General features: G+C 28.0%; 1 protein-coding gene across 1 annotated transcript in view; it reads right to left on the bottom strand.

The window, feature by feature from the left end:
* Positions 1-970: 970 nt before the first annotated feature.
* Positions 971-27,106, bottom strand: part of LOC107453696 (monocarboxylate transporter 12) — a 36,117-nt gene continuing 9,981 nt past the window's right edge. Inside the window, exons 2-6 of the mRNA XM_016070614.3 lie at positions 13,825-14,318; positions 9,312-9,455; positions 5,694-6,983; positions 2,842-2,967; positions 971-1,405 (exon numbers count right to left, since the gene is read on the bottom strand). Of these exons, the coding sequence (XP_015926100.1) occupies positions 1,233-1,405; positions 2,842-2,967; positions 5,694-6,983; positions 9,312-9,455; positions 13,825-14,062 (1,971 nt within the window). The 5' untranslated portion in view covers positions 14,063-14,318 and the 3' untranslated portion in view covers positions 971-1,232. The remainder of the gene's footprint in view (positions 1,406-2,841; positions 2,968-5,693; positions 6,984-9,311; positions 9,456-13,824; positions 14,319-27,106) is intronic.

Raw genomic sequence — 27,106 nt, 5'->3', positions numbered from 1 at the left:
CAGTATACAAAATATCACGATTTGAACATTGGTCTAAATGGATAATAATGTCATGCGAATTCTATATATTATTAAAAAGCATTCAACTGTAATGCGAAAAATTCTGTTATTTAATTCCATCATTCGTTGATTCGATTTTTTTTTAAATATTTGGCACAGTTTTTTCATGGAAGTATAGCAATCATTTTCAGTTTGATTTTACAGAAAAATTTTTATTTCATTCACGCGAAAAACTCTTTGAAAATATAAAATTACATTGTATTTGATTATGATAATTCTTTTTAATTTTAACAAAAACAATTGAAAACAAAAACACTATTACAAAAATTAACTAAACTGATTCATGAACAATTACAGACAATTTTTTTGCAGTCACTTTTCCATTACTTTATATTATTGCTGTCAATTGCGATACATTAGGGGGACCAGAAAGTAATGTCGTTTCGGTACATTTGAAATTTGTTACCAAGATTTTATTTTTAATCAATAATGTATTCACCCTTGTTAGTAAATGAATCGAAAAAAATTAATCGATTTATAAGACTAACGAATATTTAATGCGCCGAAATGACATTACTTACCGGTTCCCCTTATAGACTAAGAACAATTTCATGAAAAATAATACATTTTTTGAACTTTTTAACAAAATAAAGTAACTGTTTTCTCTTTTTCAATTTACATGCATATTTTTATTTTGTATCAAATTTTAAACATATCGTATTAATAAAGTGAATTAAGCGTCAAAAAATATTATAAGGTTTTTATTTATAAAATAAAAATTTATTCAAACGTCTATTTAAATTTTTATATTTATGTAATTTAGAAATATTTATTTAATTTACATAAATTAACATATTTTTAGCTATCAGTAACTTGATCACTAAAATATTTCCATTAATTTACTTCCTTATGTTAATTTACAAACACTTATAAATTTGTGTAGCGTTTAAATTGTTCTTTTATTATCATATTTCTTATTATGAAGCATTGCTAAGTTTATTAAAAACACGCTATTGATTTTAATTTCGATAAGGATAATGACATCTAACATTCATGTTTTGCTTTGCACTTAAAGTGCATGGTAATGTATAAAAAATTGTTATTAAGTCGCTTATCATTCAAAAGGTAAATTGATAATTTTAATCTATGATTTGCGAAATAAAAGAGAGAATAATTCAGGTTTACAGTTGAATGCTGATTACATGTCCATAAATCAGTAACACTCGGTTCAGTTAGGTACTAGTTTCCGCAATTTTAGGTACGGGATCCTCGGGGTTACTTGGATGGTGATTGGGACGTTTTGAAATGCAAGGCACCAGGAAGAGTATGAGACCACTAGCAGCAATCATTGAGCCTGACACAACGAAGCCTGGATCATATGAGCCTAAACCATCGTACAACCAACCTATTCAATAAATAAATGATCATTTTATATGAAGGTTAGAGTTAAGAAATTTGCTCGAGTATAATGGATATATGTATTAACATATAGAGAACAGCATCATGATATATTCCTTCATAAGTTAAATCAAATACATTGCAAATAGTTCCAAATTGCGGTAAAAAGTATTCACACACTGAAAGTAGCACCTGTGAAATCTTTTCACCGCAAAATCCATTTTTACAGATAAATATTATACCGTATTTTTTACAGTGATACTTATTTAATAAGAGTGATTCAGTGATTTTACTGTAAGAATGACTATGCATCAGATTTTGTTTACTTCGTAACATGTGTAACATAACAAGTAATTTGGATTTTACATTAAAAAGTATAGGCACCCTGGGTGCCGTAATTTGATCAGGATAATCAAAATACGACTCCCAGAAAAATTGGAAAATTTTTCTCCTGATCCAATTGATCCAGATCAAATAAATTTCAGATCAAATTGATCTGGAATTTTTTTCTGTGTATAACAAAATTATGTTAAAGTATAAGTGCGAATTTAACTATCCATGAGCCAATAATTGTGAAGTTAGAAACTAAACAGAAGACGCTTAACTATTTGTAACTGTGCACAAGCATTTCACCAAAAACTAAATTGACCGTATGATGATAAAAGTTTTTTTTCAAAATCCACTTAAAGTTTTTTTTAATAAAGCAATATTAAAAAATATGCACATTCTACGTAATGATTTAAGAAACAAAAACATTAAATTAATAAAAAACAAACTTAAGGTATGTTAAAGGTGAATGGGTTAAATTATGGAATAAAATACTTTCATGTACTTAAAAAAGACACAGTTTAAAGTAGATTAAAATATTCTCAAAAGTAGAAGAACGAAGTATTATTTTGAAAGTGCATTTTTAGGCTATTAAATGTCTAATAAAATGCAATCAACTTCTGAAAACTTTTTTAAAAAAACTAGTGCTATTTATATTATTTAGTTTAAAAGTGCTAAATTATGGAATAAAATATTTTTATATACTTACAAAAACAACAATAAATTAAAACAGATAAATTAAAGCAGATGAAAATTAAAGCAACGTTAAATGTAACTGAACGAAGTATTATTTTGAAAGCGCAGTTTTAGGGTATTAAATGTCGAAGAAATTACAATCAACCTCCGAAAACTTTTTTTTAAAAATAAATACTAATATTTATAGTGTTTAGTTTAAAAATGCTAAATTATGGAATAAAATATTTTAAAATACTTAAAAAAACCTTTTAAATATTGTTTAAAGTAGATTAAAACAGCGTTAAATGCAGCAGAACGAAGTATTATTGTGAAAGTGCATTTTTAGGGTCCTATTAAACGTCGAATAAAATGCAAGCAACCTATGAAAACTTTTAAAAGAAAACTAGTGTTAATATTTTATGTAAAAATACAACTATTTACCTGTTATAGGAGGACCAAGTAAACATGACACTCCTTCAAATACCAAAAGTATCCCAAACGCATTGGTTAGCTTATCCAATCCCAGCAAATCAACCAGAATTACAGATGTAAGGCTCACATAGGCCCCTAAAATTCAGTAAAAATAGTTAATAAAAACTGCAAAAGTTGTCTGTACCATATTTTATTGTTAATATATATTTATAAAATTTAAGAGTATTTAACGCAAACAAAAATTTAGAATTGAAAGTAATATAATTTCAAAAACATATTTATTTAACTTATTGTTTTAAACTTGGTTTAAAAATTCTAAAATAGTTAACTGAATTTGAAAAATAAAACACTAAGTGCTTTAAACTCGTTTTTAAAAATTGCTGAAGCATTTTAATTATAGTTGAAAGTGAGCAAAAAATAAATTCAAAAAGTTTTTTAGAAAAATTCAATTAAAATATCAAAATAAACATACGAGAATTATAACGTTTCAAGGAAGTTCGAAAACGTTTTTCCTTCCTTTAAAAATATTGACGTTGAACCATTCATCAAATATCGTAAATATTTGACGAATCTTTGTAAATGACATGATTCAGATTCCATTACAATTATAAAGTTGTGAACTAAAAAGATTTTGAACCCCAATATAGAGCAAATGAATTCTTTTCTGTATTAAGTTATACAATATTATAATTCAACTTAAATAAACATGATTGAATTTAAAACACTTTTTAAGGTTTCGAGGAATTTAGCCGATATTACTATTCAAAGTATTAATGAATTTAATAAAACTAACAAAGTCAATAAAACTGTTTCGGTAAATAAATTGCAGCAGTTCAAACAAAATTCTTCACATGTTAAACCATACTACCGTGTTAATTATCTAAAAAAGCTAGAATATCATAAAAAGCCGACATAAATCAGCTCTACTAGTTGAAAATTCTTTGTTAAGTATAAATTTTAAGTAATTTATAAAATAAGTTGAATAAATAATATTATATTATATGCAAAATAGTCTAATGTATTAAAAACCCATAATTAAGAATAATGTTTAAATAATGTTTAAATAATTTATAAAATGGGGTGACTTAAAAAATATTACATTGAATTCAAAGTATTCTAACTTATTAAAAATATAGTTTAATATAAAGTTTAAATAATTTATGAAATAGGGTAACTCAAAAAATACTATGCCGTAATGTAATTATGTACATTTGGGAGAAATCTATAACAATTTTAATCCAACTATTTTATTATATACACTATTCGCTCATTATAAAACTTGTTGTTTCATTAATTATTAATCGAAACTAATTAACATAAAAAAATTACTCGAAACTAAATAACATAAAAAATACATAATAATTTCATAAGAAATACTATACTAATTTGATAATTGATAATGTATGAGATAATTTTATAAATTTTGAAAAAAAATGTTATTCTTTGGAAATTCTAAACCATTGATAAAACAGGTAAAATAGTAATTCTCAACAGATATTTTTAAAATTTTAAAGACTTAAACAGTAAAATAAATAAAGTTTTGTTTAAATTGGCAATAAATTATTATCATTATATTAAATGCCCCCATTAAAATATCTTGTCTAAATATGATTCTATTTGGAAAATATTTTTATTTGTAATTTTTGGCATAATTTTATGCATCATGAAAAATAGAAAAAAATATTTTCTTTTGAAAAAAATTCATGAATTAAATTTCAAACTCTTCCAATAATTATAATGATCAATAAAATTTTGATTTAAATATTGAAAAAGCTCTGATAATTTTAAGTTTAAGTTGCTTTGACTTAAGTAAATAAGCTATGAATAATCTAATTTTAAGTTAAGGAAGGATTAAAGCCATTCACTTTTGCTACTAATACAGGAAAATTCCATTTTTAATTTAAATTATAAATCGTCTCTTTTTTTGTTTGATTTAGAAGAAATGCATATCACTTCCTTTCTATTTCCTACAAAATAAATTAGAGCGATTAGCTTAAACGTTAAATATTGTTGTAAGTGCGTTAAAAACGTGATAATTTGAAAGCTTAATAAAAAAGTATTTAAAATGAAATTTTACTAAATGTATGAAAATTTGCTGTTAAAAATATAACAGCAGTAGAAAGCTATTAATGAAACACATTTTCCAATTAAAAACAGTCATTAGTTAGTGATGTGGATAAGGAAAAAAAATTATTCAAAAAGTTTTCCACTTCCTGATTTTAAACTCTAAATTTTGCTATTTTTTTCAATGTCACCAGGTCTTTTCTATTAACATCTTTAATTTTGTAACATTATTAAATGGAATATTTTTATATTTAGGAAACGTGAATAATTTACAGTAACTGTTTTCAGGGGCGTAGCCAGGAGCTTTTTTTTTTTTTAAACAGAGTCTAAATTTTAAAAAGTTTTAAATTTGGCATTATATATCTATTTACAAATTAAATAAATATTTTTACCGTTTGCAAAGCATTTGCGCTTATAGCCTACGAAAAAAAAATTTCTTTCTTTTTTTGATTTTGCCAAAAGTGAGTTTTTAGCCAAAAAAAAATCCATAGGCCGAGTTTGAGGTGTTATTGCAAATTTAATGAATTTGATAATCTGCATACTCTAATTTTGAGAGGTTAATTTTCCAAAAGTAAATCATCCTGCTACGCCACTGATTGATTTATACTTGAAACTTAAAAATTCAAATAATGATAGTGAAATTAGCATCTGTTAAAAATATGCTTGACACAATTGTTCAGAAACTGACATGTGGTCTGCTAAAGTAATGTAAATAAGAGTGTGGTTTATCAATGTCTCACAAAAGAGAAACCGTAAGTATAAATTTACATTAGTAGAAGTAAGTAAATATTACTAACCAGCAGTGGCTCCAAATGTTGCACAATAACAAGCCATCAAAGTGTAATTAAGAGCATAGCAGCTAAGGGCTGTAGCTAAACCACAAATAATTAAACTTGTGTTATAAATCCAGAGCCTATTTACACAAGATCTATCCGACAAATATCCTAATGTAACTCTACCTACAGTATTTGAAATGCCAATTATGGCTAAAAGGAAACTTGCATCTTCATTCGATGCCATACCCATTTCCGACACTCTATCTTTAGTGTAAACATATGGTACATTAAAACCAATACTAGTCAAAAAATTGGAAACAGCAAACATCAAAAAAATAGGATCCTTAAGTATCGCAAAATCAGTCATCTCAGCTAATGCATCTCGAATCTCTTTCGGACAACACTTGAATCTTTTCTTGTGGTCAAACTCATCCTCAGCATCAATTGGGTGCACAGCAGAGTAGGAAATATTAGGATTAGATTGGTACTTAGCAAGGCTAATCATACTTCCGCTGTAGAAGATATCTTTACGACACAAAAGTCCACCACTGCGAGATTGCGGGCAGGCATACTCAAGCTGAGACAACTCCTTGTTGGTTTGAGCCAAAGAAGCTGATGAACAAACAAAGCTAGACAAAGCAGTACCTTCCACCTTTCTACGCAAAAAATCCCCTGGCAACATCAAACTATTGCGATCATTTTTTTTCTCTGGACCATGTCCATTTGATCGCAAAACAATATCCTTAGAAAACCCGTTGGCCATGACCTCTGAAGGGGTTGAAGGATTTGTACTGTAACCAGGTGGTAATTGAACTTTGGGAGAAATATCACCATTCTTTGCAAAACCATTGGTGAGTCTAGAATCAGCTGACAAAGTGTCATCTGGATTTTTCTTTGTTACCAACTCTGATACAACGTGACCATTTGCTTGAAACATCAAAGGTGTCGAAGGGCTATTGCCATCTTCCGTTGTGGTCGGTAACTTCCCATTACTCAAAGAACCGTTAATCTTAAGCTTCGGCAAATTGGGTTTCTTTATTCGAGGGACTTGCTTACTCTGAGGACTTGAAGCTGCCTCGAGTGGGCGAAATAAAGCTCCAAAAACTGTGCAGTTGAGAACTAAGGCAGCAATAATCATCATTGCTCCTTTCCAACCATAGTTTTCGACAAGAATTTCTGTCAGAGGAGCAAGGGCAAAAGTACCCATTCCGGAACCACAAACTGCTATTCCTGTAGCAAAGGCACGTTGTTTTTCAAAATAACAGGTAACACTAACTATTGAAGGAAGATACATAAGACCAAAGCCTGATCCTGAAAATATAAAAACCAAAGAAACTATGGAAGTTTGATACCATTACAATCATTTAACCTCTTAAAGGTGAAGAATAAATTAAACTTAATAATAAAATCACAGCATGAAAATATTACTGTGATTATAAGTTTATTTATCTTTACTTTAAAATTTAGTGTCAAAAATGACAAAGAAAAAATAACAATCATCATCCCTGAAGAGGTTAAATGTAAATGAAATATTGAAACTAATTTTCAATTTCAAAGCATTTTAATTTTACAAGGTTTAAAATTTCAAGCAATTATGGAGATTTGAAATGATCTAAATGAGTCATAAACATGTTTAAACTTTAAGTCTAAAAGACTGAGTCTTGTCAAGTAATGTCAAATATAAATGAGTAAAACAGTTGTTTAAAATATATTAAGCATGAAAAGCAAAAAATAATACAACTTGTTATTGACAGAAGCAGTTACTAAATATATTACACTGGTTAAAGTACACTTCATTTTAAAGAAGAATCATAATTTATTGCTGTGTGCTCCGTAGAAAATTGAATGTTATAGAAAGTTCGTTGCAAATTTTTGACCATGATTAAAAATCGTATCTGATTGTTAATATTAAGTTATAAAAATAGTTCTTATTATAAATGATAAGCAATAGTTTGATTTCAGTACATCAAATCAAGTTATCATTTTATTAATAAAACACGCAATCAATCCAATCTTGGAAATATAATCAACAAAAAAAATTGAACATCTTGTCACCTATCATCTTACTAATAATTCTTTTTTTTTATTCCGTCATTAATACCTATTCAAAAATATAACTTCGTAAATTTAATTATTTGGTACACTTTTTTTCCGTTTATTCAGGTATCGAATTCCTATTGATCATAAGTAAGTCTTAAGGATCGATCTGAGAAGTTGAAGACGATTTGATTTCGAAAAGTTTCTAAAACACTTAAGTAAGCAGTGTCAAAATACTTGTTGCACAAATTTGTTTTATTTGAATGGTTACTGTACAGTTTATCCAATGTTTCATAGGCAAAGATGGATTCATAACAGTTCTTTAAAAGTTGGATGTTCTGGCTAATACAAGACAGTAACTAAGTATTTATTAAGTATACAATAAGTATTTATTTCAATATGGCAGCTTTATAGATCATGAATGCTTTATAAATTATTTGTTCTTCATTTTAACTAGTTCTCTCAAATTAAAACATAAGTTAGAAACAAATACATTTCTCATAGGAAATGTAACGCTTTGTCTACCAATGCTTTTTACAGACTGAGCTGTACTGGGTTGTTGTAACTAATAACAGCTGAAACTAGAGGTGTTTAGGAATCACTTAAAACGCTAACAAAGTTAATAGAATCTCCTTTTAATAAGATTTGCATACATTTATAAAAGTTCAGCCCCATTAAAAGTTGAGAAACTATGCTTTTAACTACACAATCAAATGAAAAACCGAATCTATTGTAACGATTCTGTAACAGATCCGAAATATCAGTAACTGGAAATATTATATTAGTCAACCTTATTCAAATGTAGCAAAGAGTGTTAACCAGTAAGTGATAATTAGAAAATAAGTTTTTCTTGGAATAAATACATTGATTTTTTGGTAAAAATATCGTATATTTACGTATAAGCTCGAGGCTATAAGCTTTGGTAGAGCAAATCCATACACCATTTCATATCAACTATATGGAATATTTTGGTAAGTTCCCATTGCTTTAGTAAATGACTATTGTTCCTTGAGACGCATAGCAGTATAACAATTCGATAATTAGTGCTTCAACAAGCAATGTATAATAGATTGAATTGAAAGGTCAATGTATATATTTTTTAATCCAACTTCAAATCTTTAAAAATAAATAACAATTGCGCTATTCGAAAATATTTAACGTAATCATACATAAAAAGACCATAGCAGATAGAAGTCTTCCCAATCCTTTCCACACCCAGCATTTTTTTAGGATTTCAACTTTTCCCTTTTGCTAGAAACATGTTTAATCAGATAATATTCGGATGAATCGAATCTTATGGTAATTGAGTAGAATATTTCCCCTCTATACACCATTTCGCTATTAATAACGTGACAAAAGAGATTTCGTACAAGAATACAGGTTGAAATGGTACTTTCCACTTGCAGAATCGTCAAAGAGTAGACTGATTTCATTTTAAAACTCATATGATTTATTATTTACTGATTTCATCATGTAGCAACTTAAAATTCATCAACACGTTGAAAAATTGATATAATTTACAATATGCTTTCAAATGCAAAAATAAAGTGGTTAAAATGCAAACATTTAAAGATCAATAATATTGGGTGATAGTGAACTAACCTGTGCAGAGTCCAATGGAAAAGAATAGAAATTGTACATTTGGCGATATTGTGCTCAACATGAGCCCTGCTGACGCAAGAATCGCACCAGCTATTGTGACTGCACGGCAGCCATATTTATTTGTCAGACCACTGGCTATAGGACCTGTGAATTTAAACATTAATCACTTTTTTTATTATCAGATATAAATGAGGATAAATCAAAATTTGATGTCTTACTGAATGTGTAATGTTATTTCGACAGAATTAATGACTTTTAATTTCATTTACTGATACAGTTATGTTAAAAGAAATAATAGCAGTAATTTAAAATTCGAACAAACATATCATGTTAATTTAAATTTTAAATTACTATTTAAATAGTATTACTTTTTTCAAACTGTCTTTCTTTATGCGAATCTTCCTTACAAAATTGAACTTCACATCATTTTACTATTTGAAAAAATAATAAAATCTCAATGGATTTTAAATAGCATCTGAAACTTCTGAATAAAGGTTAAAATAAAATAACTAACTCGTTAATGTACTGAGGGTGGGTAAACTAATGGAAACACTTCTATATTGATACTTTTTTTCATATTTCTCAAGAAAAAACTAAATCATTTTAAAACTTCAGAAGTGCTTAGATTATGCAATTTCTCATACTTCTCAATGAAGTTTAAAGCTTTTAGAGGTTTAAGGGACCGACAATAAATTACAAACAAAATATGTTGTTTTTGATATGTTAAAATGTTAGAAATATATATGTAAGAAATATAGCAATAACTTTGAAACTTGTAGCAATTATTTTGGGTATTATGTGCGAAATAAATTTTAAAATATTCAATAAAATTGAAGAAAATTTTTAAAGAAAATTATTTGCGGAAAAGGTTGTTCTAAATTGTGCAATATATAGGTAATAAAAGTAGTTTTTTTATACTGCTCATGCGTGGAAAAATATAACTTTTTTTTCCCTCATAGTTTTGTAGTGAATCGTATATAGCAAACTAATGAAAAGAGTACGAATTGGGTATGTTAAAAATTTAAAAAGTTTCAATCAATTTTCTGATTAATTTTCGTACTTTTTAAAATAAACTCAAAATTTAAAAGGGGTTTCCTGCAAATATTATTTTGTATCATAAGACAAAATTAAATAACAAATGGTAATACCTTACAGTAAACGCTGATAAGCCGAAATATGATTGTATAAGGAAAGAAAATATGCTGTTATGGGAGATGGTCATCAACAATACCTGTGTCATTTTCAATAAATCTAGTTTAATAGAATATTTTAAATTTGTGGAAAACCCTTATCATTTTGAACTTTCTTTTAAAAAGTACGAAAGCTGCTTAGAAAATTGCTTACAACTTTATAAATTTTTAAGGTATTCAAATCGGAATTTTTTTTATTCATTGGCAACTACGATATACTACAAAATTAAGGAAAAAAAATTCAATTTTTCCCCCCGCATGCGCAGTATAAGGGAACTACTTTAATTACTCTTTAATTTACTACTTTAATAATACTTAAATTTTTAGCTATCTCGCACAGTTTTAAACAACTTTTTCAAAAATTTTAAAGCAATAATTTTGTAATTAATTTTTAAATTACTCCAAAAAGTTTGTTTAATTTTGTGGAATATTTTTAAAGTTATAGCAAAAAACGTAAGACAAAAAATTAGTTTTATTTTATATAAGTGTATCTCCATAAATATCTAAGCTAGGTTTACGAAATTTAGAGCAATTGTCGCATATAATAACCAAAATAATTGTTGCAAGTTACAAATGTATTGTTACACTTTTTGGTATAGGGTATTCAGAAACATTATTTTCTGTTAATAATTTATTATCGGTCCCTCAAATCTCTAAAAAATTTATTGAGAAGTATGAGAAATCGCATAACCTAAGCACTTCTAAATTTATAAAATGATTCCCTAAATGTTTCCTGAGAACGATTAAAAAATGTGTTTGTATAGTTTCATGTGTTAGTATAGTAAAATTTTTCCATTATTTTGTCCAACTCCCGTATGTATGATACATTAACGGAACGGACTCATTATAAAAGCAATTAGAAATTAAAAGCATGTTTTTCGCTAATTTAGATTCTCATCTAAATCATTCTATCATTATAGTATTTGAGGTTTTAAAATTCAAATAAAATAAGTTTATTATCTCGCATTCATTTAGTATCAGAAAATGCATTTCAACGGCTTTTTGAACATGGAAATAAGCCATTAAAAAAGTTCGAAGTAAAAATAGCAAGAAAATAAAATTCTTGACAGTAACTTCTGAATTTGTCAAGGATATTTGCAAAAACATGTTTTTTCAAGCAACCTACACAGAAAAAATATTTATACTACAAAGCAGCGGAATCCTTACCCACTGTTTATTTATGTAATGGAATTATTTCAAGGTTAAACTAATAAAAGTTTGCAGTTAGTATACAGACAGCAAATGCGCAAAATAAGCATAATTTTCATAATTATGAAAGGAGTTAATTTGTCTTTTACAGACAGAGAATGATATAAATTAGTCAAACCTGTTTTCTAAACATTAACTTATATTTTGGACTAATTAGCATTGGATTTAAATTCTTCTGAACCTCATTATGCTTCCAAAATCAATTATTTTCCAAAACAGTGTTATTCGACTTAAAGATAGAGCTTTACCAGATGATTATTTTTACAAGAAGCCAGCAATGAGGTAATTAACAAATGTTCCGTAAACGGCTTCAATATACCAATTTTAACCTATTTTAATTGAAATTTGTTACGAATAATTATATTTGTAAAGGTCTAAGAAAAAGGCTTTAAATTGAACTATTCGACATTAAAATTTAGTTCTCTATGTTAAAAATTTCTTAAATGTAACAAATACGTATTAACTAAGTTTTATTTAAAGAAATATAAAAATTATATTCAAAACGCTACATATACACTGAGAAAAAAAAACTATAGTCAAAACTATCAGAATATGGTAAAATTTACTTACTGTGTTTTACTGTGTTTTTGGCTTTATGTTAGCACCAAAAAGTTTGGTAATTTTTTACCGCAGCGCATTGATTTTGGTAAAATTAGCAATAAAATAGGGTTTGTAATAATTTCTGATATATGTTGAAAATACGTTGCAAAATTTAATAAATGAGGTAAAATTTTATAATTTAATCATATCTTAGAGCATGGCATAAAAACCATTTACTTGCTCAAATTTACTTTTAAGTTATGTATTTTTTACTAAATGTATGGTAATAAGAACTATAAATTTTGCAAACCAGAGTTTTCTACGAACCCTTTCCATATGAAGGCAAAATTTACGAAACGAATGCATTAAATACCTTACATTTTGGTTACCACAATTACAGTTTTTTTAGACCAGAAATATCATTATCATACAGTACGATAATTTTAGCAGAATTTTTTGCCTCCGTGTAAAGAGCAAATATGTATGTAATAATATAAATATATAAAGATTTGCTTTTATAAACTTACTTTAAACTTACTTTATACTAGAATATATAAGGATTTCACTTTTATAAATGACTTGGTCAGTTAATGATTATTAATCAAAAATTTTTTAATTCTCATATAGTGTGTCATCATATATATATACACCGAAAAACCATTACATTATGACCACCATGCTAATAACATGTAGGACCACCTTTAGCCCTCAAAACTGCTAGCACCCGCCGTGGCATTGATTCCACAAGGTGCTGGTAGGTAGTCTGAGGTATCTGGTACCAAGCGCTCACCAACTGGTCCTGCGATTCCCTCACATTGCGAGGAGGTAGCGTGTTAGCAAGAATTTGGTTTTCCAAGTAGGACCACAAATGCTCTATTGGATTAAGATCCGGTGAATTTGGGGGCCAAGACATGACTTGAAAGCCACTGGAATGTTCCTCAAACCAATCCATGACGATTCGACCCTTATGACATGGCGCATTATCCTGTTAGTAAACACCATCCCCCTCAGGAAAAATTGTTGCCATGAATGGGTGAACTATGTTCAAGTAGCTTACAGACGTCAAGGATTGTTCTATGAGGATTATTGGTCCCAATATGCCCCATGAAAACATTGTTCCTGGGTGAGAAACCATGAAAACCTGGGCGAGTCCATTGTTATAGATGAAGGGTGGTCATAATGTAATAGCTCTTCGGTGTATATTCAATATAGTGTGTTCAGAGTTTATTTCTGACAAGCCAAATTTGAAAAGTATTTTGACAAAAACTAAACAATACATTCACATACAAATGAGCTACAAATCGAGGAATAGGGTAGGGTTCTTGACATCGAACCCTTGTGTTTTCTTTCGTTACCTGGCGTTTTCGTTTGAATCGCAATCGAATCTAGATTGTGATTGCGAATTTCTTACTTCTGTGCCATTTATAGAATGCATAGAATTTTAACTTTTGTTTGGAAAATAAAAATAGGCTTAGATTACGATAGAAATCTTATTATCATAGACATAGCAAGATGAGAAGATTAGTTTATGCTTTTCTCAGACAAGACAAATAAAATAGTTTGGTTAAACTTACCAATGCAATAAGTTGTGCCCACCATAATGGAAGCGACCCACGCTGTTGTGCCTTTGCTGCTGCCATAGTATTTCAAAAATTCTACGTAGAAAATTCCAAAGGTATAAGTGACACCATCAGCAATTACATGAATCATGAAGGAAGCAAATACTACAACCCAGCCCCATCCGCCATCAGGAGGTACTGGCATTGTTAAATCAGAAGTCTTCTTCATAGAATCCCTTTTGACAACTACCATCTTGGAGTTTATTATTTTAAAAGAAGATGTGTCACCGTGTCCTGTACAAACAAATGTTTTGAAACCTCATAGAGGTTAATAATATTAAAAGTCTTAAACAAAGACCACCACCTTGAGCCTGACGCATATACCTCCACCTCCAGGTGGCTGTAGAACTACTTAACGGCCCAATTGCGCCAACTTCTTTAACTGTTATCGACTCCAGTGTACCGGAACCCGTCTTCGTAGCTTTGGAGAACCAAATTTACGAATAAACCTAAAAATATAATTTAATTTTTAATCTTACATGTTTTGTGAAAAAATAAATACTAATAAAATTTCTAAATATGTTCATATTATTATTCATTTCTTAAGAATACAATGAAGAAAACGTTCAGGAATACATAATATTGCAAGAGAATAAAAAACAACCTGAGTTAAATTTTTTTAAATTCATGACGTGTTGCGTAAGGAAATAAATGCTAAAGTGCAAATTAACCTAAAACACAACAATATCATCCTTCAAAATTGTTTAAAATTTCTCGTTTCCCTTCTATAATAAAAGTTAATTTATTTAGAAACAAATTCCCTGTTTTTCCTGTTTTTTTTTTTTTTTTTTTTTTTTTTTTTTTTTTTTTTTTTTTTTTTTTTTTTTTTTTTTTNTTTTTTTTTTTTTTTTTTTTTTTTTTTTTTACATTTATATTTCTTTTCTTGCAACTAACACCTTGTATAACATTTATAGATTTTAGGAATGCTACATTATATTCAAATGAAAAAATTGCCTATAGTTTTTTAGTAATTTTCCAGCTATATTCATACAATTAAAATTATCATACAAAACGTTATTTAGGAAGCAGATTTGTGTATTAATGGAGGAACAAGATGGAGGAAAAACACACATATTTAACTTAGATACTAGGTTTAATATAGTACGAAATACTTTTTTTGAAAGAAACATTTTCTCCTCAAAATTCTCTATAGTATTGTTTCCAGATAGGTACTTTAGTCTAATTTCCTTTCAATGTACAGACTCGTCTTATTTTCTACATGAAAATCGAGTTGTTTTTTACTAAAAAATTTTATAATTGTGTTGTGTATCATGGTGCAAATTTTCTGCAAATTTAAAAACATGGATTAAAATATTGTGTAAATTTAAAATAAATCTTATCACTAAATTTCCCCTAGCTTTACAATTGTTGAGTGAAATGTCACGATAGTTGAAACTAAATATTGATTCGTTAAAGATAGACAGTTTTTAAAAGAACGCTCTATTATTTGACTATATCGCTACATTATTTGAGCCTCTTAGTCGCATACTTCCAACATTTATTATTGTTAGGTAATTTTATAGCGTGACCATCATTCAAAGGTATTATTTTGGAAATATGTTATTAAGAACAGCTGTGAAATTTGATTAAAAGATAGATGGGCAACTTAGAAATTAAGCTTGCAAATGACATGATTTAATTATACTCTTCAAGCATAAGGGAACGCCTTTGACGAAATGAATAATGCTTGCTTCATTTAATATTTAAGTCACATTTCCTAAAAAAATTTACTTGTTATGCAAGTATTTAGTGGCTTTCCTAGGAGAAGATTTTTCAAACATGTAGTATTTATTTTTTTCTAACATTTTGCGACACAGATTAAGGCTTACCAAAAAAAAGAAAGTGATATGGAGCAATTAAAACATTAATCATTCCAAAAAAAATTTTTTTTGAAATACTATAAAAGCTAGTTAATGTATGCACTTTAAGCACTATATTATGCTACAGTATACTATAATAACGCTAATAATAAATGATATTGCTATAGTATTATATACTGTTTACAAAAATAAATACAGCATAGCATATAATATTAGAATAATTTTCAAATAGCATAATTAGAGTCAATATTTAGCTATCAACATAAAATATCACATGGAGAAAAATCCTGAGACTGGCAAATTTTTTGTGTCAGTTTAACTTCCATTCATTACCAGAGTCTCTTTTAAGAGTGATATATTTATTCCATTGTTCCTTTATAATATCGAAGTATTTCCTACAGATCTAAATATTAAAACCAAAAAACGCTTCAATTTCGCTACGACCTCATTTTTGTCAGCTCTCTTTTCCTAGGTAACCAAAATTCTTTTCCCTTCAAGACTAGAGAACAGGTAATAAGATTTTTTTGGGGGGGAGGGGGATCAAATCTAAAGAACATGACATAGAGGATTGCACGAATGGAGCAATGGAGATAGGTACAGTTTTTCCATTGTAACGATAAGCTAGGGACCGCGTTTTGTAGATGTTTCATGAAGAAAAATCACTTACTCTTTTGCCATACTCTGTCCTTTTCTATTGACTTTATTGTCAAAACACCCTAATAAAGCTTTGTCATATTTTTTAAGAATGTTTTTTCCGCTTATCTAAGTAATTGATAAAATTATCCCATTAGCATCCCATAAAACGCTTAATATATATATAGTTTTCCTGGCCACCAATTTTAATCGCTTTGAACAGCTCCCTCACTTTGTTTTCCATTCAACTGACAGCTGGTTTTATTCTTGAGAACAGTGACAGATCTTTGTTTCACCCATTATCATATACAAACATAGAAGTTTCTATTTATAGCTTCAAACATTACTCTAAATAATTAACATCTGTTGTTGTATTTTTTTCACTGAGTTTCACAGTGTCATCAATTGCAGCTCCTATTTGGAAAACAGCTCTTCCGTAACTAAATGAATCATCATGCAAAATATTGTATATACTGCCTTTTGGATATGTTTAGCTTAATGTGAAAGATATATCTTGCAATTTTTCTTTGTCTAAGTTAAATAAAATTGTGAGTATTATTTTTTTTTAATTTCCCGGTGTACTTACTACCTTTGAACGAATCATACGTAATGTCTGTACTGTCCAGCTTAAACTGAGCAAACCACCAAGAAAATGTTTGCATTAAAAGGAATGAATATTTTACTACACTTATTAAGTCATTTCCAAACTAAAATGATATTTTCCTCAAAAAACAAAGTTTGATCAACGCACGAAGTTTCGCTTCATTCACTGGTTTCATTCCTCTACTTCTCTGGTTTTGGATTCATCTTTATATTTCTTATTTCGACTTGAAACTTCAATGTCTAATTTAATATTATTTAAGCTATTATGAAAGTTTGACAATAATAATCGGATAGTCAGCAGTATCCAAAACTTGAATGAATATAATTTTAGTGGCATTATTTCTGGATTAGTTTCGGGCCATTTTTGATTGTCGTGTTAGCAAAGTACCATGTCAAGATTTACAGAGGGCCTTATTCAGTCAATGATGAATAAAAATCAACATTATTTCCCATTACAATGGATTTTTACTTCATTGACATTTCGTTACATACGTTAAAACATTCACATATTTGTATTTAGGTTCAAATGTCTGAAAAGTTTTACACTGCAGTCAAAAACTTTGTGAGCTTCCTTTCTTCTAAAAGTCCATCCACAAATTGTTACATAATTGTAATTCTTAACAATTTAAGTCGCTATTTTTTGTTACTCTTGTCTTTAGTGTATAATTATTAAGATATTATGCAGATGTGCTCGAGTTCAGTGTTTGTTTAGATTTTAGAGTTCGTTCGAGTGCAGCACCAAGTGATATAACAGGGCTCATTGCTTTTGGCCTTAATGCTGTCGAGTTAAGCAGAGGAATTTTTCATGATTTTTCCTCCCATGTAATGCAACTGCAGATTATTTTCTCTAAATTTAATAGGTTTCAGTATCACAGCGAAATGAAAATAAACTTTCATTGTTGCAAGCAATTAAAGTTCATTTGCATATAACTGTGTAAAACTACTGCTCATAATATTTTGGAATTTTTGAGTCTTAATCTATCTTAAAAGTTTGGGTAGAGGTTGAAATAATTAAGAATTACACTGATACATTGTTATTTATAATTATTTGAATAAAAAACGTCTCTTTTGATTTAATTAAAATAATCACGCGTAAAACAAACCGAATGCTGCTCTTTTGTTTGTCTTAAGCAGTGTTACTGTTGATTTTATTAATTTTGACTAGTTTTTTTTTTTAAATTTTACGTGATATATATGTATAAAAAGTCACTGATAAAATCTAATGAATCATTTTAAATGAAAACTTATGCTTTAAATGCTGTCATATGAGAATTTCAAAAAAAAGGCTATTGTGCTTGAATGACTATATTTACATTTTTGCCATCAATCATCTTTTTTTTCCCTTCCGTCAAAGACAATATTTCGCTGTTTTCATATAAAAGTGATCCAAGAAATGTCTCACCAATTTGGCATCGCATTCAAAGAGGATCAGGTTATACCATCATTTTGGCAGACGTTCACTCATTCATTTTCAAGGTCAAAACTGACAAACTCCATTCACATTCCGTTTGGCATCTGAATATCCAGATATTAATCCTTGCCCTGGCAGGTTACCTACTTTAAACTGTTTTATGAACCCATTACGAAACATAAAAAAGGAAAGTTATTTTGACACACCAATGGACATAAGATGTTTTCGAGAGAGCAAGCCAAATAGTTTACTTGACCTTTTGGCAAAAACCAGAAACTACTGTTTATTCGTCAGATTAGTAAAAGTCAGCAAACGGTGTTTTTTGTTCTTAAAGAACGCTTTTTTATCTGCCACCCAAACGAAAAAGGGTCAGCCAATATTTTTTCCCTTTCCAATTGTTTAAAAATAGATTTGGAATATTTAAAGCGTACTCGTTTCTTGTAAATATAAACAAAGATTGTAAAACTGACATTTTTCACTGACGAAATATGAACAATTGAATTTATTTTTATATCTAGTTATAAGTTATTAGATAATCAAGCATCTCATTACAAACTACTAATAAAAAATTTACGAATTTTGACCTATTTAAAGTTAATATTAATCTAATTACGATTATAGCTAAATATATAATTTTCTAATAAATAAAGCATAAAAATGCGCAATTAAAAATTTTTATAAATATTTACTAAGAGCAATATTTAAGGGAATAAACCAAGTTCGAAATTCAATGGATGTGCTTGCAACAATATAATGACAAACCACATTTCTTTTAAAAGTTATAATTTTGCACTAAAATTTTCATAGGCATTATTTCCAGATAAATACTTTACAAAATTCAGAAATTTTCTGTAATTAATACAATGGTTCACAGAAACATATTCCTACCTACATGAACGATCAAGAAAATAGTAATGGTTATTTGCCCCTTGCCCTGCAATTCCTCTTCGATTTGTTAGTAATCATAATTTTCTTAGAATGGTAATTTTTTAAATAATTAAATGGCTAAGTAATAGTTTTCAGTATCATTAGGTTTTTTGCAACAAGAGTAACAGTAATAACGTAAATTTAATTATTTGATTAAATTACTTTACTTTATACTTAATTAATCTTTATTTCTACCAAAGTTATACTTAATTAATCTTTTTTTTTTCAAAAATTTTTAACGTTGAGCAAATTGATAAAAAAAGTAAGATAATAAAATGTAATAAAAAAATCGAGTAATATTCATTTAGTGACGTAATGTCACACAATATAATTTTTTAACACAGAACTTAAAAAGAATACTCCAAAGCATACTCATTTATGAAAAGTAAAGATCTGAAAGATATTTGCTTCCTTATTTTTATGTACAGTTTCAGTATAAACTAAAAAAGTTAACCAGAACTTATTAATTAACTATACCTTGTTTACTGCAAGATTTAAACCTTATAAAATTTTCTTTATAATACTTAGCTTAAAAAAGAATTAGAAAATGAAAACAAAGTTTAATCAGCAGCGATTTAAATCTGTATGCTTCTTTTGAAAAATAGTTTAGCGTTTTTTGAATAATTAGGAGTTCGAATCATGTTCTTCTTATTGAAAATGGTTAGATTAGTGAAAAAAAGCGAACATCTGAATAACTTTGAAACTATTGATTAGATTTTTACGTACTAGGACTGAATATTAGTGATTCAGATTTTCGCGTAGTAAAACTCAATACCAAACGTTAAGTATGCTAATAAATTAGTGCAGATGATATTTTAAGTTATGAAATCAGACACAGAAACATACTATCTTTGAATAAGCAAATGCGGACTGTAAGAAAATCCGGATTAAAAATTTCGGATCGTAATTTTTAATGTAATATTTAAATATTTAGAATGATTCAGGGATTTTACATAATTATTACTGTAAAAATTACGGTGCATAAGAATTTTTTTGTTCCGTAAAAATTGAATTTTCCTCTAAAAGTACCAGCACCCGGAATACCGGTATTTTTTGCCGGAATTTCATCCAAAATTTTTTGCAATGTATCTTTTTTTCTACAGATTTGGATTCTTGACTCTCAAAATTTTGGAGGAGACGTAATCTTAAAAATATTGCCTTAATAGTTTAAACAGGGGAACAGTTTAAAGGTCGAATCAAGAATCCAAATCCGAAGAAAAAAGCAATGTTTGTGTCTGATTTCATGACTTAAAATAATCGCACTAATTAATTAGCATAATTGACATTAGTTCGATGATCCATTAAGATTGCGTTTTAGTACATGAAGATCCGATCATTCGATCAAAAGTTATTCAGAATGTTTAGTCTTTTATATTGCGAACTGTACATATGTACATTTTAATTTAAGTGATAAAATGATATATTTCATTATTTTCAGTAATGGTAACAGATTGCTTAATTGTTTTACTAAAAAAGAATTTCTTCCGAATTGTCATTATATAAAGATGACTATTATTGCTTTCTTGGCGAAAGTCGTCCAGACATTAAAAACATTCAGAAAGTGAGCTATTTTACAACATCTTCCACAGTCAGTGTCTCAAAAATAACTGAAGATTTATAAATACATGGCTAGACGCAGGAGATGTTGTAGTTTTTCACCCAATCATTCATTATTTCAGAAACTACACTGCATTATAGAGGAGAAAAATAAAAACAAAGGAGCTTTAAGACATTTAAGAAATTAAAATAAAAAGCAAATACTTTCTTTCATGATAGTAAATTAATGTTTGGTTTGTTGCAGTAAAGAAAAACCTTATGAAGTTAAGTATATCATTCTATAAAGCAGGTACTAATTTTGTCGTATGAAATGAATTATTCATTTTCATAAAGGTGTAAAGGTTTAAAAAAGTTGAAAGTTTGGTTTGTGTTAAATCTGAAAGAAGAGTCAGTTCCAAATTGGACCATATAGAGGGTACTTTGAGTCATTAAATCCTGCATATTTGTTTCAACTTAGAAACTAAGGCCGAATTCTATCACTTATTATAAAACTATATTTTATTGTTAATTTTTCCAAAATTATTACCAAAGATCTTTGTTGCTTTTTGAGTTTACCATAGAACCACGGTAAATTTTACCCTGTTTTGGTGGTTTTGACCCTACTTTTTTTTTCTCACTGCATTTAATACTTTCATTCATAAACAAAAATACTGCAGTTTCTTTTAAGTGGTTTTAACGAACGAGCAAAATAATTAAGTTGCTTTGAAATAAAAATATCTATTTTACTTATACTTAATTGAAAACTTCATTGGCTTTCAAAATATGTTAAGATGGTATTAAAAGTCGGTATGTTTCGAGCGCTCAAGGATGAGCGCCCATTTTCAAGATTCGCTTGACGTCTATGAAGAAAACAAAAATGATATGAAGCAGAAAGAGTACAATTGCTCAAGAAAAATTAAAAATAAAGGTGAATAAAGAAACTAGAAAAACTGCGGTAGCCGAGAGTGAAGCAGGAAATGAAAAATAAAAAAGTGAAAAAAGAGGGAAAATTGCTCTGGCCGAGAGAGGTAAAAAACGTTGTTTAATCACATTTAATATTATTTTTTTTCATAAAGAAAAATGTTTTGAATGAAAACTATTAAGCTACAGAGAAGATTTATGTAAAAAGGTTTTTACAGACACAAGGAATATAAAATTCCAAAGAGTAGTTCTATTGATTAATCTTATTGCATATTTTTCTTCATTTGATTTCATCAATCTACAATTTCTTATAATAGTTTCAAACAGAAAAAAAGTCGCTAGATCACTTTTTAGATAAAAAGATTCGTTTTTATGTATTATTAAAAATAGATAACATAAACACTATTGAAAATACTATAAACAGGTGTGCGTTTATATTTAATGATTTTAATAGACACACTGCGAGTAGAATTTCATTGTTCTTTACTTGATTGTTCATTTCTCACATTGTTTTTCGCTTTAATTTCATCTGGGTGTCCGCCAATACTCGGACGGTATTGGAACGGAAACTATTAAAAGAGTTTTTTTTTCAGCAGTGAAACAATTGATTTCCGAAATCACGTGATTTATAAGTGGGCATTCTCTATGTCAGCAAAAAGAAAGTAACAGTTGGCAACAGAGAAACAGTTAACAACAGATAACCAAAAACACACTTGTTTTGACGCATAAAAAAAGGATGCGAAATTACGCAACGAAATCCGGTTGACTCTTATCCAGAGGTTGTGTCGAAAAAGCTTTAAAAAAAATGAAATTTTCTTTTCATGTGCCAATCTAGGGTGAGTGATTCTTGGCAAACAGCTGTGTGAATAACATGTTATGCAACGGTTTCCCTTGCAAGATTGTGGCACATCCCGACTTGCTTAGAATAAATTAATTAATAGTCATACTCGGTTCACGTGAATTGCCGATCCGAACGTGATTTATTTAACAATCAAACTAGAAAACTTGCTGCAGTAAAAAATAAAGACCGATCATATATGAGATGGAGTACTGTCTGCCTGCTTAAAAAACCCATCGAACTGTAACGGGTTCTTCTATTAAAGAAAAAGAACAACTTAATTACAATACTTTTACGTCTACGAGGTATTAATTTAAACTGATCAACTTAAATGGAATATGGAATCGACGTCACTAAATTAGCATTTTGAAAGCTATCTGAAACCATCATGTATTTATTTTATTATACTTTTTTAATATTTTTTTATAACCATTGTTGAACAGCAGGCCCCAATTTTGAGTTTACAGCTACTAATGTTCAACTCCGTAGCTTGTAATTTCGAACCCAATTCAGAAGACAAAGGAACTCTTGGATTGGGAAGAATTTGCCTTAATGGAGGACTTCTTAAAGGAACTTGCCCATTTGAGTTTTGAGTTTCATGGAGAGGAAAACCACAAAAACCTTCCTCGATTAGCCTGACGGCGAGAGGACTCTTAACTCATGATCCGTCTACCACAAGGGATATTTTGCGTCAGCACTGTGGTCGATGCAAGTCGGGGCGGAAATCATATCGACTAGCCTTCGCTGGGAATCGAACCCAGTTCACCTCATTGGAAGGCAAACGCTCGAAAGTGCATACACACATACATATAAATATTCTGCTTTTTTATTTTATATTATAACCAGCAAAAATCCATGTAAGTAGGAAAATTTTAATATGTGTGCATCATTGGCGAAATTATTTGAAACTAAAAGAATGTATGTAATAAAAACAAAGAAGCATTTATATTTATACCCAAGTTACGTTCTATATAAGTTAAAGTATGTTTTTTCGGCTATCTTTATTATTGAACGTTGTGACTCATAATTAGCTTCATTTCCAACATTTTTGGAGATCTATACAACTTAAGATTAAATTTTCATCTATTTTTATTTATTTATTTTGAAAAAATCTTGGTTAAAACAAACAAGAAAAGTACATGAACAAGTTTGAGTAATAACGGCAGAAATGAAATAATATACATCAAATATGATTTAATGTCTAAAAAGTATTAAAACTTTTTATATTTCAATAAATCAAAGAACAGAGATGTAATATAGTAAGATCTAACAAATATCGAGTTAAGTTTAAAAGAGAATGATAAAAAAATTAACTCTCTTATAGTAAACACAACATACACAAAAAAATAATAATAATACATTGAATAAACACCAGTCTACAATATAATTTCTTGAACAGAAATTTATAAATTTAAGTTCCTTGTAACTCATCATAACAGAATCACTTTAATTTATGATTCATTCAAATGTAAATATTTTCAAATACCTACATATTAAGAAAAAAGAAGTAATAAATTCCTATTTTTTTAATTTTGCATTATTATTAAAAACCTTAATAACGTTTTGCTTATAGAATAATACTTACATTAATTCTTCCGAATTGTAAAATTCTAATGACTGATTGCTAAAGGACTCTAAAAATGGTTTGAAATGGTAGTTTAAAAAATAAAAAAAGGAATTTTCATCACGTGCTTGAGAACTATTGATTGAATATCGAATTTAACCTCGAGTGGATCAACAGATGGAATGAATCTTAGAAATAGCTCACGGCCAGTGTGTTTTTCTAGTGTAATAATGAATAAATAAATAAACAAAACAATTCTTAAATATTTTAGAATATTTTTAAGCGCTTTGTGCGATAAATGACACAGATAAAAATATTCAGAAATGTTCGCGTTTTTCCTTATGCTTTTTAAGCATAGTTGAGAAGAGTTTTGTACTTTACACCAATTTTAACTTTTTATTTTATTTTATTTTATTTTTTTATGCCGAATGCAAGGTTTGGAAATTTTTTTTGCTTCAAGGAAATCAGTTTATATTAAGTTAAATTTTATAAATATATTTATTATTGACATAATACTAAAAATAAATTATAACAATACATCTTACTGCATTTAAAACTGTTTATTACAAGCAAATGTAGGGTTAAAATTTATTAAAATTTGAATAGAAATGTATTCAATAACTACTAAAAAACAGGTTAAGAAATCATTTTTGCCGATGTGCTGCAATTTACATCACATTAATACAATTTTGGAAATTAAAACTCATTAATACAGCAATATAGTATTTGTAAAAAATTTTAAAACTATTAATGTCAATAAGAAATACAAACAATCTAAAGCTAAAATGCTTTAAATCAAGATTTCTTAATTAAAAAACATGTATTTGTGCATAAGAACACAACATAAACTATTTATTTGAGCATAGTAATGATTTTTTAACAAGAAAAATCTATTGATTTGATCTAATTAAAGTTTTGTCAAAGTGCACATAATATCACGAAGTAGTAATTAATTTAACATAAATCTTTCAAGTAGAAGTAAGATTTTATGTACAAAAAAGTTCGTTTCATCGAGAAATACTTCAAAGCAATAAAATTTTAGAACCTTTATGGACAGATACATGAACAAATATATTATTTACAAAAGATCGTTTCATCTAAAAGCTTTTAAACTATTTTAAAAGCATCCAACTTTGACTCACTTCGAAAAATTAGCTTTGATTAATCAAAACAAGTATTAAATACTGGCGACGTCTACAGAAAAGAAAAATTAAACTAATCCATTAAGAATAAGACTTCAAAGAATATTACGTTATAAATTCCTGTAAAAATTACAGAAATCCTTCTTCAATTTTTTTTCTTTCGTTTTGCTAAGCAAGAGAAAATTACATTTATATGTAATTGCAAAGAAAATCAATAGGTAAACTCCGGTCAAATTATACGTGAGTCAAAATGAAGAGGGAAGCAGAAAACGATAAAAAGCACGTCATTCCTTCACGAACAATGAAAGAAATTTGCTGCTTCTCATTTCAATGTTATAATGGGATTCACCATGCTATTAAAATAGTTAATAAAAACGAATATAGGTTAGCATAAAAAAAATTTATGTGGAATCTCATTATTACAGTAATCAATTCAGTGTTTTTTTATAATGGGAACTCGTTAAGGTTTTTAATGCTGCGTGATATGAAAATGGCAAAATAAAATAAAAATTCGCACTGAAAAAATAATTTTGGGCCTGATGTAATAATTAATTTTGAAAAACATCTGTTAATAATTACTAATTAAGTTTTTTAAAAAAAACAGTACATTTCCTTAATAAACATACTTTTTTTAGCGAATATGGATTTAGCACCCTCAAATATAAGGTAAACGAAATACAGGTGCTAAGAAATTATTTTCAGATATCTAACAATAAGCCATTACTATTTTACATTTATAAAACGTGCAGGTCCAGATATAATTTCACAAAAATTTTTTTTAATTAATATTTCTAGTTATTTGTTATGTAATTTAAGAATTATTGCTGGAGTAGAAATGTTAATCTACACAATTTTTGATAAAAGTCCGGCATTTAATTGAGGTTATTTATTTATGTAATTTATTATAAGTATAGTTCAAAAACAGTACTGAAATCTAAGAATTATAACAAATTTTAATAAATCAAGCTTATTTAAGCAAATATGTAAAGCCTTCAGCTAAAAATTTGCTATTTTTATAAAGAAATAGGAACCACCAAAACGGCAAGTATGCATAAATTTTATTATTTTTAATATTTTCATTTTTATGCATTTTTTACTTATTTATTTTTTAAATATAAGATAGATTAACATGTTTCTAAATATCTAACAGTAAAAGTTTTAGCAAAAAAAGACACTTAGAAATTATATTTTGTGAAATCATATCTGTTACTAATTTATTTATATTTAATCATATCTTTTACTATAAGAAATCATATTTTACACTATTTTCTATTTTTACTTCTACGTGATTAGCATGATAAACGAATCAAAAAATAGTTCAAATTTTCACGATATTTCGTTGCACGATATTGAGCCTCAAGTACCGATATTTGTGTTCAACGTTAGAACGGTTTTCGGGGAGTGTTGTGGAAACAGGACAATCATGTCAAGCAAAAAGGAGACGATTTTAAAATTATTAATAAAAGCATTATTGAGATTTGCAACATGCCATCTATTTTTTAAACTATTCTTATAACTAACAACAGTACACGGAGAAAAAAGTTATGGTGGAACTACCGTTCCGTATGGTGATGACATTTCTAGTAAACAAAATCATAATTCTGGTTCATAAAGCCAAAATATACAGTATTTAAATTGTTCATTTGATAACTTTTCGTTTATGTAATAACGGTTTTCGAAAATTCTGGTTCGCAAAATTATAGTTCTAGTTACCACACATTTAGTAAAAAATAAAAAAAATGAATATTAAATTTAACCGAATAAATATTTTTTTGCCATTCTCTAAGGTATCATAATAAAAGGACATAATGAAATGGCTGCAAGGTTAGCTACAAATACAGT

Source organism: Parasteatoda tepidariorum, chromosome 2, assembly GCF_043381705.1.
Source record: "Parasteatoda tepidariorum isolate YZ-2023 chromosome 2, CAS_Ptep_4.0, whole genome shotgun sequence".
NCBI classification, from domain to species: Eukaryota; Metazoa; Arthropoda; class Arachnida; order Araneae; family Theridiidae; genus Parasteatoda; species Parasteatoda tepidariorum.
The sequence above is the reverse complement of the archived record's forward strand: the minus strand, read 5'-3'. Positions and strand labels throughout refer to the sequence as shown.